Here is a 15,305-nt window from a genome sequence, read left to right on the forward strand (position 1 = left end):
CCTCTTTGACTGACACCTTTTCTATTCTTTCTCTAGACCCTCTAACCTGAAACACTTCCCATTCCTCTCCACAAAGCGCCCACGTCCATTTAGCTGCCTCCTGAGTAGTGGACCCCTAAGCTGTCATGCGAACCCAGACACCAACAACCCTAGGGTGCAAGTCGAGGTATCCTACAAAGTTGCAGTACCTTCTGAGCCTCTGGTTCTGGTCTTTGTACCAAAGAATTGCTGTCAGTTGTGTTGATAGTGCTACAGATGGTGAGCTCCACCTTCACCTCCCAAGCAAAACTGGCAGTCTTTACCATTTCAGCTAGTTGCCTAAATCCAGAGAGGATCTCTTCCACTCCAAAGTGATGTGCATTATTAGTACTGGCATGAGCTACCACCGGCATGAGCTACCACCAGCAGTTGGCTGCACCCTGTGCTCTTTAAGGCATCCAAAAGCAACCTTTCCCCATCTGGAATGACTGCTCCTTGTCTGCACACTGAGAGCACACTGGATTCCTTCCCCTCCTTGGCAGCCATATCCCTAATGGACCTCATCACACACTTTATGTTGGAGCTCCCAACTATCAGTATTCCCATCCTCTGTAAATGCCCAAACTTTACAGGCCAAGAGGCTTGCTCTTGAACAAGGCGAGCTAGAGCATCTGGCACACGACTTCATCAGCAAGAGACAGTGCCGAAAACCTGCTCGTCAGGGAGGCCCTGTGATTGGCCACCCAAAAAGTCTCTCACTGCCTGCCATACTTTGGAATTACCTGCCGGTAGACCATGAGTGAGGCAACATCCTCAGTGAGGGTAGTACTCCGGGCAGCCACTGTAATAGACCAATCAGGGGACCCATGGGCCATGGTGGACATGCCTCAGATCACTACACCCAGTCCCCCACGGTGATGCCCATTGGCAGTAGCTGTGCAACCGAAGCCAACACCATCTGGAGATGTGAGCAAATGGTCACCAACTCTACTTGCATATGAACACAAAAATCACAGTACCTATCCATTCCAAAGACAGCAAAACTCTGCCCTGCACAATTATTGGGACACTCGACCATGCCTAGTAAGCACACAAACACACAAGAAATTAAAAAAACTGAGCTAGTAAACACACAGGTAAGTGAAAATAAGTCGCTCCAGTTTGAAGCTCATGAAAAAAATTCACAAACAGTGTATGCTGTATCTGTAGCAGTAATGCAAGATGGTGTTCCATTAACAATCTTGATTGTGTTTTTGTGAGAGATGCTCCACATAGGAAGAAGTCATATAATGGTGAAATCTTCTAGGAACATATGTACTTGAAACTTGAATGGTAGACAACAGCATGTTGTAGAACACCTCTCTTACAGTATCTGCCAATGGCATTGGCTGAGTATGTGCATGACATTTTCTCACTTACTAAATTATCCTGTAACAGACTGTGCTGTTCTTCTTCGGATCTTCTCTGATTCCTACACTGGTCCCATCTGGTATGGACCCCATACTTATGAACATTATTCAAGTACTGGCCGAACAAGTGTTTTGTAAGCTACTCCCTCTGTTGATGGACTCTTGGTGAGTCTTCAAATGAATCACAGTCTGGCATCTACCTTACCTGTGATTAATTTTATGTGGTATTTCCACTTTAAATTGCCCCATATGCGTATTCCTAGGTATTTCATGGAAGTAAGTGCTTCCAGTGACTGTTCTGCAGTTTTGTAATCATCTGTATATGTATTTGCAGTACATTATATTGTTTATGCTGAGGGTCAATTTCCACTCCCTCCACCAAATGTTAACTCTATGCATGTCTTCTTGCATTTTGCTACAATTTTTCGAGGTCATGACTTCTATGTATACCACAACACCATCTGTGAAAAGCCTTGTTGAACTTCCAATGCCGGCCGGGGAGGCTGAGTGGTTCTAGGCGCTACAGTCTGGAACCGCGCGACCGCTACGGTCGCAGGTGTGAATCCTGCCTCGGGCATGGATGTGTGTGACATCCTTAGGTTAGTTAGGTTTAAGTAGTTCTAAGTTCTAGGGGACTGATGACCTCAGAAATTAAGTCCCATAGTGTTCAGAGCCATTTGAACCATTTGAACTTCCAACAATATCTACTCATACAGGGTCATGTATTATGAGGGTGGTTTTAAAAGTTCTCAGAATGTAATAGAAAAAAAGTACTTACATAACTGAAACTTTTTTTATTTTTCAATGTAGTCTCCTTGTAGAATAATCCACTTGGTGCAACGATGTTCCAGTGCCTTGATCCTATCTTGAAAATGAGTTTCCTCCAGGCCTCCAAAATAGTTGCCAACTCCAGCTATCAATTCTTCATTTGAAGTGAATCTTCGTCCACCAAGAAAAATTTTTAGTTTTGGAAAGAGATGGAAGTCTGATGGAGCCGTATCAGGTGAATAAGGTGGGTGGGCAACAATTTATACCTTAGTTCATGTAATTTTTCCATGGCAACGGCACGTGTGGGCATGCATTGTCTTGATGGAAGATGAATTTCTTCCTTGCTATATCTGGCCTTGTTTGGCGTACCTTTTGTTGCAATTTGTCCAGGAGGTTAGTATAGTATTCTCTAGTAATTGTTTATCCAGTGGTGGAGATAATCTACAAACAGAATCCTCTTCACATCCCAGAACACTGATGCCATGACCTTTCCCGCTGAAAGAATTGTCTTTGCTTTCTTTGGTGGTGGAGAATCAGCATGTTTCCCACTGCTTTGACTGTTCTTTTGTCTCTGGGATATAGCAGTGCACCCAAGTTTCATCTGTGGTCACAGACTGACACAAAAAATCATCTTTGTTTCTCCTAAAATGGACCAAACATTGTTCCAATATGTCCACATTTTAACTGAAAAATTAGAAATCTAGCATCAAGAGTCGTGGCACCCATCTTTCAGATGACATATGCGAAGCGTGAGCAATTTCATGCACTTTGTGTACGATGGGGAAGGCATGCAATCTATCCGAGTTTTACTAAGGGCAGGTTGTGATAGCCTGAAGGCTTGGCAGGAGCATTTCACAAACTGTATGACTTGTCTGGTGTTTGAAGAGTGCTGTAATGAGTATCTTCAACACATGGCAAAACCGAGATGAAACCATGTCCAGGCTTCATGGGGTTGGGTTTAAAGAAGTCAGATGTCATAGGCTGAACAGATTGGTAAAACAGGACAGGTGGTGAACAGTGGAAGACCTAATGTCAGACTTTAATGCTGGACAGAGTACAAGTGTGCCTGAACACACAGTGCACCGAACTCTCCTAATAATGGGCCTCCGCAGCCTAAGACCCATACTTGTGACACTGCAAACATCACAACAATGGCAGCTACAACTGAAATGGGCATGTGACCATCAGCACTGAATGTTGGCAGTGGCAGTTGAATCCTGATGCCTTCTTCATCATGCTGATGGGAGGGCACGAATCTGTCATCTTTCAGGGAACAGCTCCTTGGCAACTATACTCCGGGACAGAGACAAGCTGGCAGCAGTTTCATTACACTCTGGGGAATATTAACGTGGGCATCCACAGGTCCAGTGGAGCTCTTGTAAGGCACCATGACTGCCAAGAAGTATCATACACTGATTGCAGACCACATTCACCCCTTCAGGTAGATAATGTTTCCTAATGGCAGTGACACTTTTCAACAAGATAATGCACCACACCACAAGGCCCAGAGTGTGATGGAATTGCCTGAGGAACAAAGTGGCAAGTTCTAATTGACACGCTGGCTTCCCAGCTCACCAGGTCTGAACCCAACCGAATACATCATTGAAATCATTGAACGTGGCGTCACATATCCCCCCCCCTCCCCCCCCCCCCCCCCCCGAAATTTATGGTACTTAGGTGACCTGTGTGTGCAGATGTGATGCCAACTCCCTCTAGTGACCTACCAAGCCCACATCACTTCCATGTCAGGATGCGTCACCACTGTTATCTGTGGTGATTGTGAACATACCAGCTATTAGGTAGGTGATCATAATGTTGTAGCTGATCAGTGTATATGACAATGGCAAATGCTATCTGGTAATATTCACTCTTCTTAGAGCCTCCATGCATGGATATATTTTTTGTGATGCTACACACAGAAATGTGGTGCCACACTGTGTCATGGTTTGTTGTAGGCAACATCACTATCAGTCTGCCTCTCTGCTGCTGTATCAAGAAAAGCTGCAACAATGGTCACCATGTTGACAGTCTGTACTGCATCAATCATCATTACTCTGTCTGTGTGGATATGTATCTTGCTATGAACAAGCCCATATCCTGAATCAAGGTATGTAACATCAATGGAGGCTCCTGCATCCCTGAGTGAACAGTACATCTATTCCCTCAGATGCTAGTTGTACAGGGTGTTGAGTTTGGCCCCTCATGAAACCATGATTTCATATTTGCACGGTAGTCACAGGACCCTTACCAGTGCAAGAGGCATTGTAGTCAATCAACAAACTGTAGTCTTGATAAACCACAATCCTGATACTGTTGAATTTTAATTCCATCACATGCTATATTTTTCTTCTTCCTGCACACGACATATAACACGATCTTTTCAGAAACAATCAACATTTAAATGCAGTGTCAAAATGAGAAACCTGCTGTGTAATCTTTCCTTGGATGCAAAATACAGATTGCATTACTCCTCCCAATTTTTTATGGTGCAGTAAAATGCTAATAACCTGTATATCCAAGAATGTAGTACACTTTACTTTTTTCATTCTGTTTCCACGGTATCAATTTTAATCGTCAATAATGAATTTTAGGTGTTCCAGGAAATTTCCCTCCAGATCTATGAGTATTTTTATCCCACCAATTACTCACTGTCTCATCAGAAAGAGGAACTTCTGGTACAAGAAGATAGTATTTCCACTACCTTCTGTTTGTGCTTCTCTTTTCTGAAGACTGGTAAGAATGGTTCTTATTTTCCTCTACAGGGTGTATATGTGTACAAGGAAAAAAAATCCCAGATTTCCTGGTTAAAAATACACATTTTCCATGTAAAGTTACAGTATACTTTCCTTCGGGGTTGTAAAATTTATCAATCTTATGAATGGTTAAGGTTTTATACACCGGTGTAGAACTTTCTGGTACTTTAGAAAACAGAACACGGAAAAAAACGCTACATATTTTTGTGTTACAAAAGTATAAATTCGAATTCCACCAAACACAGCACATTAGTTTCCGAAGCATTGAAATCAAGATTATGATGTGCTGTTTTAGGCCAATCATAGCTCATGTCATGTGATATCACCAGCCGATGACAGCAGATATTCCACAGTCTGTCAATATTCAGAGCTCAGGCAACATGATGTTGTCAGTCAATACAACATTATTGTTAAGTAGCGTGAACACAAATAGGAAAAGTTTATGGTAATATACATGATGTACATATAGTGCATATATAATATTGGTCATTTTTTGTGTGTGTTACACTTTAAGATACATCACACAAATGTATCACAAAAATTTTAGATAATTAATAAATGTGTGGTTCTCTGGGCTCGAAATTCTTCTAAGCAGCTGGTTCTTAAAGTGATGTTTTAAATTAGAGTCAAATGCTCTGAGAATTAAGAAATTCATCCAACATTCTCAGACGTAACATAATCAATCTTGCGTAAAGGATATTTACTTTGAAACTAATGCTTCTCAAACTAACATTCGTAATATTTGCCTGCGGCCTGTTAGAAACAGGTTCATTTTAGCAGCTGCCAGAGAGCATCAGAAAACAGGCATTACTGCGCTTCCATAGCTACGATGCCTTAGGAAGCCCATATGTTCATACAAACTCACATTATGTCATAAAAGAAACAGGACATCAGAGGCTGTTTCAGAAGCATCAGAATTTGGTAAACCACACTAAAATGCGTAATTCCAATGTAAGTGGACATTCGTATGTCCAAATTCACAATGGAGGAGGCCCTAATCAGATATTAAGTTTTTCAGAGTGGTTTTTGGGACGTAAATTTTCTTGGAGTGCCACTATTGTATTTTCTCATGTTAGGTTCTTTATCATGGCTTAACCTTCCAATTGGTGGGCAAATGTGTCAGATACGCAGCGACAATGTTTGTTACCTTTCCTTGGAAAGCAGGAGGGAGGGAAATCCCCCCTTTGTTCTAGCCTCCTCATTTGACCCCACCCTACTTCAGTCCTGACCGCTGCCTGCTACGGTAAACAGCAAGCTAATAACAAGTGTTTCGTATCTGAGTAATACACGCAACCCTCCATTTAAGTTTTTAACTTTACATTTTCCATTATTTATTGCTAAATGTTTAATGCTTATTAGTAATTTAAAGTAGCGTACATGATGAATTTATATGTGTCTCAAATCGACAATGAAATTAAGTTAAATCGTATGTCAGATACGCGTGACCTTCAATGCTTCCATCATGTTATTTATTCAGTTTCATTTCATATTTATTTCTTAGGTACTATAATTTAAACAATCCTTTGGATGTTGAAGCTGTCTAAATGCAATTCTGCACGACACCGACAATTAATATGATCAGGACAACAGTTTTATAGAGGACAATGACAGTGATGAAGACGAGCACATATCGGAAAGAGATAATGATTCTGATACGGAAATGAATGCTCAGTTCAGCTCAGAAGGTGACAAAGATGAGAGCACCAAATCAACATTTAAAGCTGTTCAAAGGTAAAAAAATTCAAGGTTTGGGATAAAAAAAAAAGGAACAGGCGAAGGCAAGGAAATCCAAATATTTTACTTCATCTGCCCGGAGTAATCAGACCTGCGAAAAACATGACTAATATTCTAGATTCTTGGAAGTGCCTCCTATCTTACACAAGGATTCAATGTATTGTAGAAAATATAACCAAATTGATTATTACAATACAAGATAACTATTCTCGTTCAAGGGACGATCAACAGACAGACACAGTGGAAGTGAAAGCCTTATTCAGGCTGCTTTATCTCGCTAGGTTGTACCACACGAATCGTCTGAATCTCAATGACTTATGGTGGATGGATGACTTCCTAACCGTCGTGAGTATAGAAAGATTTCAGTTCTTAATGTGATCTATTCGTTTTGATGCTGTGGAAACAAGAGAAGAATGAAGAAAAACTGACCGCCTTGCTCCTATAAGAATTATTTAAGAAGAATTCATTGTGAACTGCCAAAAGTGCTATTCACTTGGTAAAAATGTCACAGTTGATGAAAAACTCGAGGCTGTTTGAGGTAGACGTGGTTTCATACAATATATGCCAAAAACCAAGCAAATATGGCATAAAAATTTATGCTTTAGCCAACTCTCGGCTATTTTATACATATAATATACACTGGAATGCAACCAGAAGGTCCATTTAGTGTAAGCAATAAACCTTCTGATGTTGTGAAAAGGTTAGCAGCACCCATCATCTACAGTGGGAGAAATATGATGGTTGACAGTTGGTTTACGGATTACAATTTGGTAAAGGAATTGGCATAAAAAAAATTTCATACGTTGCCAAGTTACGAAAAAATAAGCCCCAAATTCCTCCAGAATTCACTGCAACCCCACTCAAGTCTGTTTGGTTTCAGCAAAGAGACAACACTTGTTTCATACATGACAAAAAAGTGCAAGAATGTTTTGTTGATATCTAGGTGAACTCAAGAAACCAGAAATTATAACTTTTTATAATCACACAAAAGGAGGTGTTGACACTGTCAACGAACTTCGTGGGTCTTTCAATGCTGTGAGAAACACAAAGCGATGGCCTCTGGTGGTGTTTCTTTTGATGATGAATGTTGCTGTCATAAAGTCATTTATAATCTGGAGAGGCAACACAAGCAATAATCTCAAGAGAAGAAAATATCTCAGATATATTTTGAATGAACTTGTGCAGGAACATGTAAAACGGAGAAGTGCTAAACTGGCTAGAGACCTCCGCACAAAAGTTTTAAATTTGTTGCACACAGAAGGTGAGCAGCAACAGCAACAAAGAAGAGGAGAGGAAGATCAATCTCTGGAGCCTCTGAAGAAAAGATGTAGGCCGTGTTTAGTCAGTAAGAAAACGAGAATCACCTGTTTCAAATGTGAAGTATGTGGATGGTTTGTTTACAACATTCAAGAAATGTTTGCAGTGATTGCATTTCAGCTTCTAAATAATCACTCGTTTCAAATGTGTGAGATATAGATGGTATGTTTTGGTTACATCATACAAGAAGTGTTTGCATTGATTGTATTTCAACTTGTAAATAACTTTAGAATATTGAGAAACCAAAATTTCAAGCATAATCCTGTATAAATTTGACATTTGTACACGGAAAGTAAGTATCAGTATCTCGAGAAGCTGTGGGAAGAAAATGTGTGTTTTGAAACATAACTTTATTTCTAAATAAATTTTTTACCTTGCTCCTGTTTGTATAACCTGTGAATAATACCTAATATTACTTTTATGATAAAAAATTAATGTTTAAAAAGACAAAGTTTATTAACAACAAGTGGTATCTGTAAGATACGCGCAACCGTCCTTGTCTGACTAGATGATGCGCCTATCAGAAGGTTAATGCTATATGTGCCAGAAGATGAAAAAGTGCATTTGAAATTCAGCAAACAGTTGAAACTAGCTAACAGTTTGGACTAAAACACTTCATTTCAAATAAATTGACTACCTCTGTGGAAAAGGTTAATAAAAGCCAATTTTTTTTAGCGAACTGACATAAATAACTTCATTGTTCTGTAAGGTGCTTAATTCCACAGCCAAAAATGTGATAATAAAGTTAAATCATAAAACAAGCTAATAACAATTTTAGCCTTCCATAATTATGTGGAAGTATTTTAATTCACTTGATAGCCCAAGCCAAAGAAATCCATTTTGTTTTCATTTGACGTGTGAACTTTAAATGAAGAGAAAACAGCAAAATCACTAACATCCACACTTAAAATAACCAGAAGCAGGAAACTGCTCATACACAACTAAACTAAGGATGTGCATGAGCCTGCTGGAAAGTGCTCAAATGAACCTAATGCTAACAATTGTGACATTATGTTCATTCTTAAGCAGTGTTGTTATGAAGTATTGTAGAGTCTTTGTCATAAAGCCTTTAACACATTTTGCTGTTGATAGACGTTACAGTATAGTTCTTACAAGTCAAAATTACAAAATGTTAACCAAAAACTAGAACACTAAAAAATTCCCAGCTTTTTCCCAGTTGTCCCAGGGTGTATACATCTTGCTCTAATTAATAATTTTCTTGATATGAGGTACCACAGCAATGTAATCATGCATAATTAAATAAATGCATACAAACAACTGCGAGAAGTGGAACCTCTACAATGTCTGTTTAGTAGATAGTTGTTGTTTCCTTTAGTCATCTGCAAGAGGTTTTCATGTATAATCAGTGACAGTTGTTCACCCATTGAACCAAATACTACACATGCGTATGAGAACTATGCACAGAAAACTGTCACCCTGAATTTGTTTTTTATTCATTGAAGTGCTAACTATGTTAACAGATCTATTACACAGTGCAGATATAATAGATTACCTGCAGTAGTATAGCACATTACAATAGCATACCTGACAAGTGTCTTTGCCACCTGTAAGGACCCCAGCACACATCATTGATGGTGCAATTCCACGAGGCAGACTTGTGAGCTTGCGAAGACTTTTCCATAAGTTATTGCACATTTCATTATCTATTATATCAAGAACAACTTTCCGCAAAGTGTCACTTGTTTTTCCAGCTGCAACATAGAACACCAACAGAAATGAAAACAATATCAGACAGTAAGACTTTACTTTTAGGTGTGGCTTTTAACATATTACTTACACTGGTCAACATGAGAGATCAAAAGATTTGTTTTATAATTAAACGTCATTTAAGTGTGAAGGAAATGGTAGTGTCAGTATTCAAACTAGATAGTTATAGCTAGGTATGTGTGTGGATTAACTGCATAATACAGACTAAAAATATCAATAAAAATAATCAGTTTTTGAAAATATAAATGGATAGACAAAAAAATCTTCTCACCAAACAGTGGCAGGAGAACACACACAACAGTTGACAAAATACAGGGTGTCCCACTCAAACCTCCCTGACTTCAAGGACCTAGTACAGGAAAACCACAGTAGATATAACAGTGAAAAATGCACCACGTTGTAGAGAATCTCAAAGAATTTATATTCCCATGTCAGAAGTGCCAAGTATCGTTGCCAGAGTACAGCACGGTCGCATGAATTTAAAATGGTGACTCCACAGCAGCGTGTGCAAGGAGAAACAAAATTGCTGATTAATGTGCAAAGAAATTATTATCATGTGTATGAATGTGATCCACCTGTTGTTAAAACAATTAAGGAATGGAAGTTTCTGGTAACAGGAAGTGTTCTGAAACATTCTCGCGGTGCACATTATGGAGTTTCAGAAGAGACAGTGGATGACATCAGACAAACATTTCTCAGAAGCCCACGTAAGTCAATTCGTCAAGCATCTAGGCAATTTGATGTACCTCAGTCAACACTGAATCATGTAGTTCACCAGTGTCTTCTTATGTGTGCTTACAAAGCGGGAATTCTGCAACATGTGACACCAAACGACAAACTACACCGACAACAATTTGCTGTGGATATGCTGCAGCGTATTGATATGGATGCCAGCTTCCTGGAAAAATGTTTATTCTCAGATGAGGCAACCTTTCATCTATTAGGAAGTGTTAATAGACATAATGTTCAGATTTGGGGTTTGAAAAATCTGCACATTGTCATTGAACATGTTCGTGATTGCCCTAAACTAAATGTCTGGTGCGGGCCAATGCATGACAGGATTGTTGGACGATTCTTCTTTGAGAAACAAACAGAGAATGGGTCAGTTGTTGGAGCAGTTTGTGTACCCTCAAATACAGGTAAGATTAATGACTCAGTACCTGCACAACAAGATGGAAAGGATCCCACTACTTCCAACCATTGCAGTTAAGTCAGAAGCATTTCCAACACTGTAAAAGACAGGGTGATGCATGAGAGCTGCCATGTGATGTACCAGCTATGTCGCAATTACTGTGCAGAATATTCTATGAGCATAATAATAAAACAGATAACCGTCTACTTGCATGAGTTGCCACTGACAAATTGCAGCCAACTGCAAATGTGACTATCCAGTTGCTGAACATGCTGCAAACCATAACACAAATGACTAAAAACTACTTCATTGTATGTGGCATTTGGATATTCCTTCCAGAACAGGTTTCTGTGAACTACATATTTGGGAACTGTGTGTCTAGAAAATCCTGTATTCTTGCAATCCCCCTCTCCTAAACCTCCACTAACCTGTTTCCCACTGTCTCATCTTAGCTTTTCCCTTCTCTCACCTGTCTACACCTCTCCTTCCCTTTTCATCACCACCTTACTTTCCATTCCTCACCTTCCTGCCCCTCCTCTCTCCCCCTTTTTTTCTCTCTATCCCTTATATGCTCTAGCCTCTGATCTACTTTCATCTTATTCTACAGGCACTGAGTCATTTGATGAAAGTCCTGAGTCATTTGATGAAAGTCCTGCCTCATACAACCATGCTACAACCTCCTTGCCCCACATGTCCTACCCTGCCCCTTCTCACCTCCATCTACCCAGAACACTGCTTTCAGTAATTGATATTCAATTATCAGTCTCACCACTACCATGAGCATGTAAATTTGTGTGTGTGTACTTTTACAAGAAAAAGGGCAAGGACTAGAAAAAGAGAGCAACTGTTTTCTATTACCTGTTTCTGTGCAGCTCACACCAGTCCTCTATAGTTAAGTTGTTGCCTTTGCCTTACATTACACACAGGCAGTTGTATATTTCTAGGTAGAACACTTAAAGCAGGTTCCTGAAACTTATAATTAGTCTTTTGTGGGATAGTTTATGTCTGTCTTCAAGTGTTTGCTAGATCATTTCTTTCAGCTTTTCCATGGCTAAACAGAAAAATGGGAAAGAAAAGAAAACAACAGTGACCATTCATACAGTCCTTATTAGCGTATGTTCAATATCTCTTGTTAGTTCTATTTGGTGTGGGTCACACACAGTTGGGAAGTGTTATAAACTAGGGCACATGTGTGTATTATAAGCTATCATCTTTGTGGACTCACTGTATTTCTTTAGAGTCTACCAATGAACCAAAGTCTGCCACATGGTTTACCTATGACAGTCTACGCAGCTGATCTATTTCATATCCCTACCAGTTGTTAGAATCAATTATTTGTATGACTAAACTGGTTCTAATTGTGACTCACTGACTTGTTTGCATAGGATAATCCATACTTTCCTATTTTGAGGTGCACCATTTTGCATTTCTGAACATTTAAAGCTAACTGAACATTTTCACTCTACTTTGAACTCTTATCAAGATCTGGGAGCCGTCCAGCTTGGTTTTACCAAATTCTTTTGTGATGGTTTTGCTACACCTTCTAACTTCATGGATAATTCAATTGTTCTCCCAAAATGTTCCCATCAGACGATTTCTTGTGCAGTGAGCACAAGCCTATATGGACTTGTGTGGGTTTCTGTGGGGTTCTGTTTGATAGAAGCACTAAGTGGTTATCCATAAGATGTTGCAAACTGATGCAGATGGCAATGACAAGTGCTTGGGCAGTCAGGTGTAGTGCATCCTGAAGAGCAGATCAGGAGACTGTGTGCTATTTTGAAATTCTGTGGAATGGGCTCTTGTGGAGTCTGCAATGAATTGATGACATTGTGGCAGCAGTGAGAATTTCTGTATTATTTATACTGTTCCCATTCCCTGGTTACATTTGAAAGCCGAATTATGTTTAATCACATGTCAACATTTGAACAGTGCTGTGACCTCAAGTTTGTTGTGTTTTGTTAACATTCTAATCAATAACTACTGCATGTAACAAGTGAATAAATGCCATCCCTCTTGTTTTAGTTATGTTGGTTGGTACTAGTAACAAATCTATGTTTCAGGTATTTGTACTTGAGTGTTGTTCTTTATTACTGCAAATGACTGATGTTTCGTTAAAAACCCAGGAAGGAGTCATTTGACAGTGGAGCTTGTAATGGGACACCTTCCTCCAGAATTACCTTTTTTTATAGAAATAACCGATACTATGTATGCTATCGAATCTTGTATAGGTGAAAATTATAACATCTGTTTAACTGAATGAACTTCATATGGTTTTGTGTATGGTGTATTATATTTCAGGCTAAAATGTATAAAAAGAAAGTAATTTGTTACAATCGATGTGTACTAACAGTTAAAATTTATTCTTGTTATAGAAATATTTCAAATTCGAAATTCTGGCATACTTAAAATTCATATTATTAATTGTACAATCTAACAACAATTATTAAATTTATTTCTGGGTTCATTTACAAAATAATGATATATTTTAGTGAAGATTCTTCTTTTGTTAAGAAAGTTTGTAAGCTCTTTTGCTTTGTTAACTCTTTGGAATATTGTGAATACCGCAGACTGTTAAGAGTAGTGGGCATGCCTCTCATGGAAACATAAGCATTTTGCTAATCTTCTCAATAACAATGTAATTGAAAGATTTATGAAAGTTGAGCTTGTGAAGTCAGTGTAATATAGAACAATGGGATAAAATGAAATAAGTATACACACAAATCTTCATAAGTTATTCAGTCATCAAGAACCCACAATGTAAAATCAAAATTTCAGCTGCAAGAATGTACCCCTCAACACAAAACTTGGTGCCAACAACAAGAAGAGAAAAAGAAGATATAAAAAGTTCTTCTTTTTTATATCTTATGCCTCTTAACCCCCCCCCCTACCCATGAACCATGGAGCTTGCCGTTGGTGGGGAGGCTTGCGTGCCTCGGCAATACAGATGGTCGTACCGTAACAGAGGGGTATCTGTTTACAGGCCAGACAAACATGTGGTTCCTTAAGAGGGGCAGCAGCCTTTTCAGTAGTTTCAGGGGCAACAGTCTGGATGATTGACTGATCTGGCCTTGTAACTCTAACCAAAACGGCCTAGCTGTGCTGGTACTGTGAACAGCTGAAAGCAAGGGGAAACTACAGCCATAATTTTTCCCGAGGGCATGCAGCTTTACTGTATGGTTAAGTGATGATGGCGTCCTCTTGGGTAAAATATTCCGGAGGTAAAATAATCCACATTCGAATCTTTGGGTGGGGACTACTCAAGAGGATGTCGTTATCAGGAGAAAGAAAACTGGCATTCTAAGGATTGGAGCGTGGAATGTCAGATCCCTTAATCAGGCAGATAGGTTACAAAATTTAAAAAGGAAAAATGATAGGTTAAAGTTAGATATAGTGGGAATTAGTGAAGTTCACTGGCAGGAGGAACAACACTTTTGGCCAGGTGAATACAGGGTTATAAATACAAAATCAAATAGAGGTAATGCAGGAATAGGTTTAATAATGAATAAAACAATAGGAGTGCAGGTAAGCTACTATAAACAGCATAGTGAACGCATTACTGTGGCCAAGATAGACACAAAGCCCATACCTACTACAGCAGTACAAGTTTATATGCCAACTATCTCTGCAGATGATGAAGAAATTGATGAAATGTATGATAAGATAAAAGAAATTATTCAGGTAGTGAAGGGAGACAAAAATTTAATAGTCGTGGGTGACTGGAATTCGAGAGTAGGAAAAGGGAGAGAAGGAAACTTATTAGGTGAATATGGATTGGGGGTAAGAAATGAAAGACGAAGCTGTCTGGTAGAATTTTGCACAGAGCATTACTTAATCATAGCTAACACTTGGTTCAAAAGTCATAAAAGAAGGTTGTGTACATGGAAGAACCTTGGAGATACTAGAAGGTATCAGATAGTTTATATAATGGTAAGACAGAGATTTAGGAACCAAGTTTTAAATTGTAAGACATTTCCAGGGACAGATGTGGACTCTGACTACAATCTGTTGGTTATGAACTGTAGATTAAAACTGAAGAAACTGCAAAAAGGTGGGAATTTAACGAGATGGGACCTGGATAAACTGACTAAACCAGAGGTTGTACAGAGTTTCAGGAAGACCATAAGGGAACAATTGACAGGAATGGGGGAAAGAAATACAGTAGAAGAAGAATGGGTAGCTCTGAAGGATGAAGTAGTGAAGGCAGCAGAGGATCAAGTAGGTAAAAAGACGAGGGCTAGTAGAAATCCTTGGGTAACAGAAGAAATATTGAATTTAATTGATGAAAGGAGAAAATATAAAAATGCAATAAATGAAGCAAGCAAAAAGGAATACAAACGTCTCAAAAATGAGATTGACAGGAAGTGCAAAATGGCTAAGCAGGGATGGCTAGAGGACAAATGTAAGGATGTAGAGGCTTATCTCACTAGGGATAAGATAGATACTGCCTACAGGAAAATTAAAGAGACCTTTGGAGAAAAGAGAACC

General features: G+C 39.1%; 1 protein-coding gene across 1 annotated transcript in view; it reads right to left on the minus strand.

The window, feature by feature from the left end:
• LOC126458571 (venom protease-like) overlaps positions 1-15,305 on the minus strand; it is a 232,501-nt gene that overhangs the window by 16,293 nt on the left and 200,903 nt on the right. The window contains exon 7 of the mRNA XM_050095703.1: positions 9,506-9,672. Coding sequence (XP_049951660.1) covers positions 9,506-9,672 — 167 coding nt within the window. The remainder of the gene's footprint in view (positions 1-9,505; positions 9,673-15,305) is intronic.

The sequence above is a fragment of the Schistocerca serialis genome, chromosome 2 (genome assembly GCF_023864345.2).
Source record: "Schistocerca serialis cubense isolate TAMUIC-IGC-003099 chromosome 2, iqSchSeri2.2, whole genome shotgun sequence".
Classification (NCBI taxonomy): domain Eukaryota; kingdom Metazoa; phylum Arthropoda; class Insecta; order Orthoptera; family Acrididae; genus Schistocerca; species Schistocerca serialis.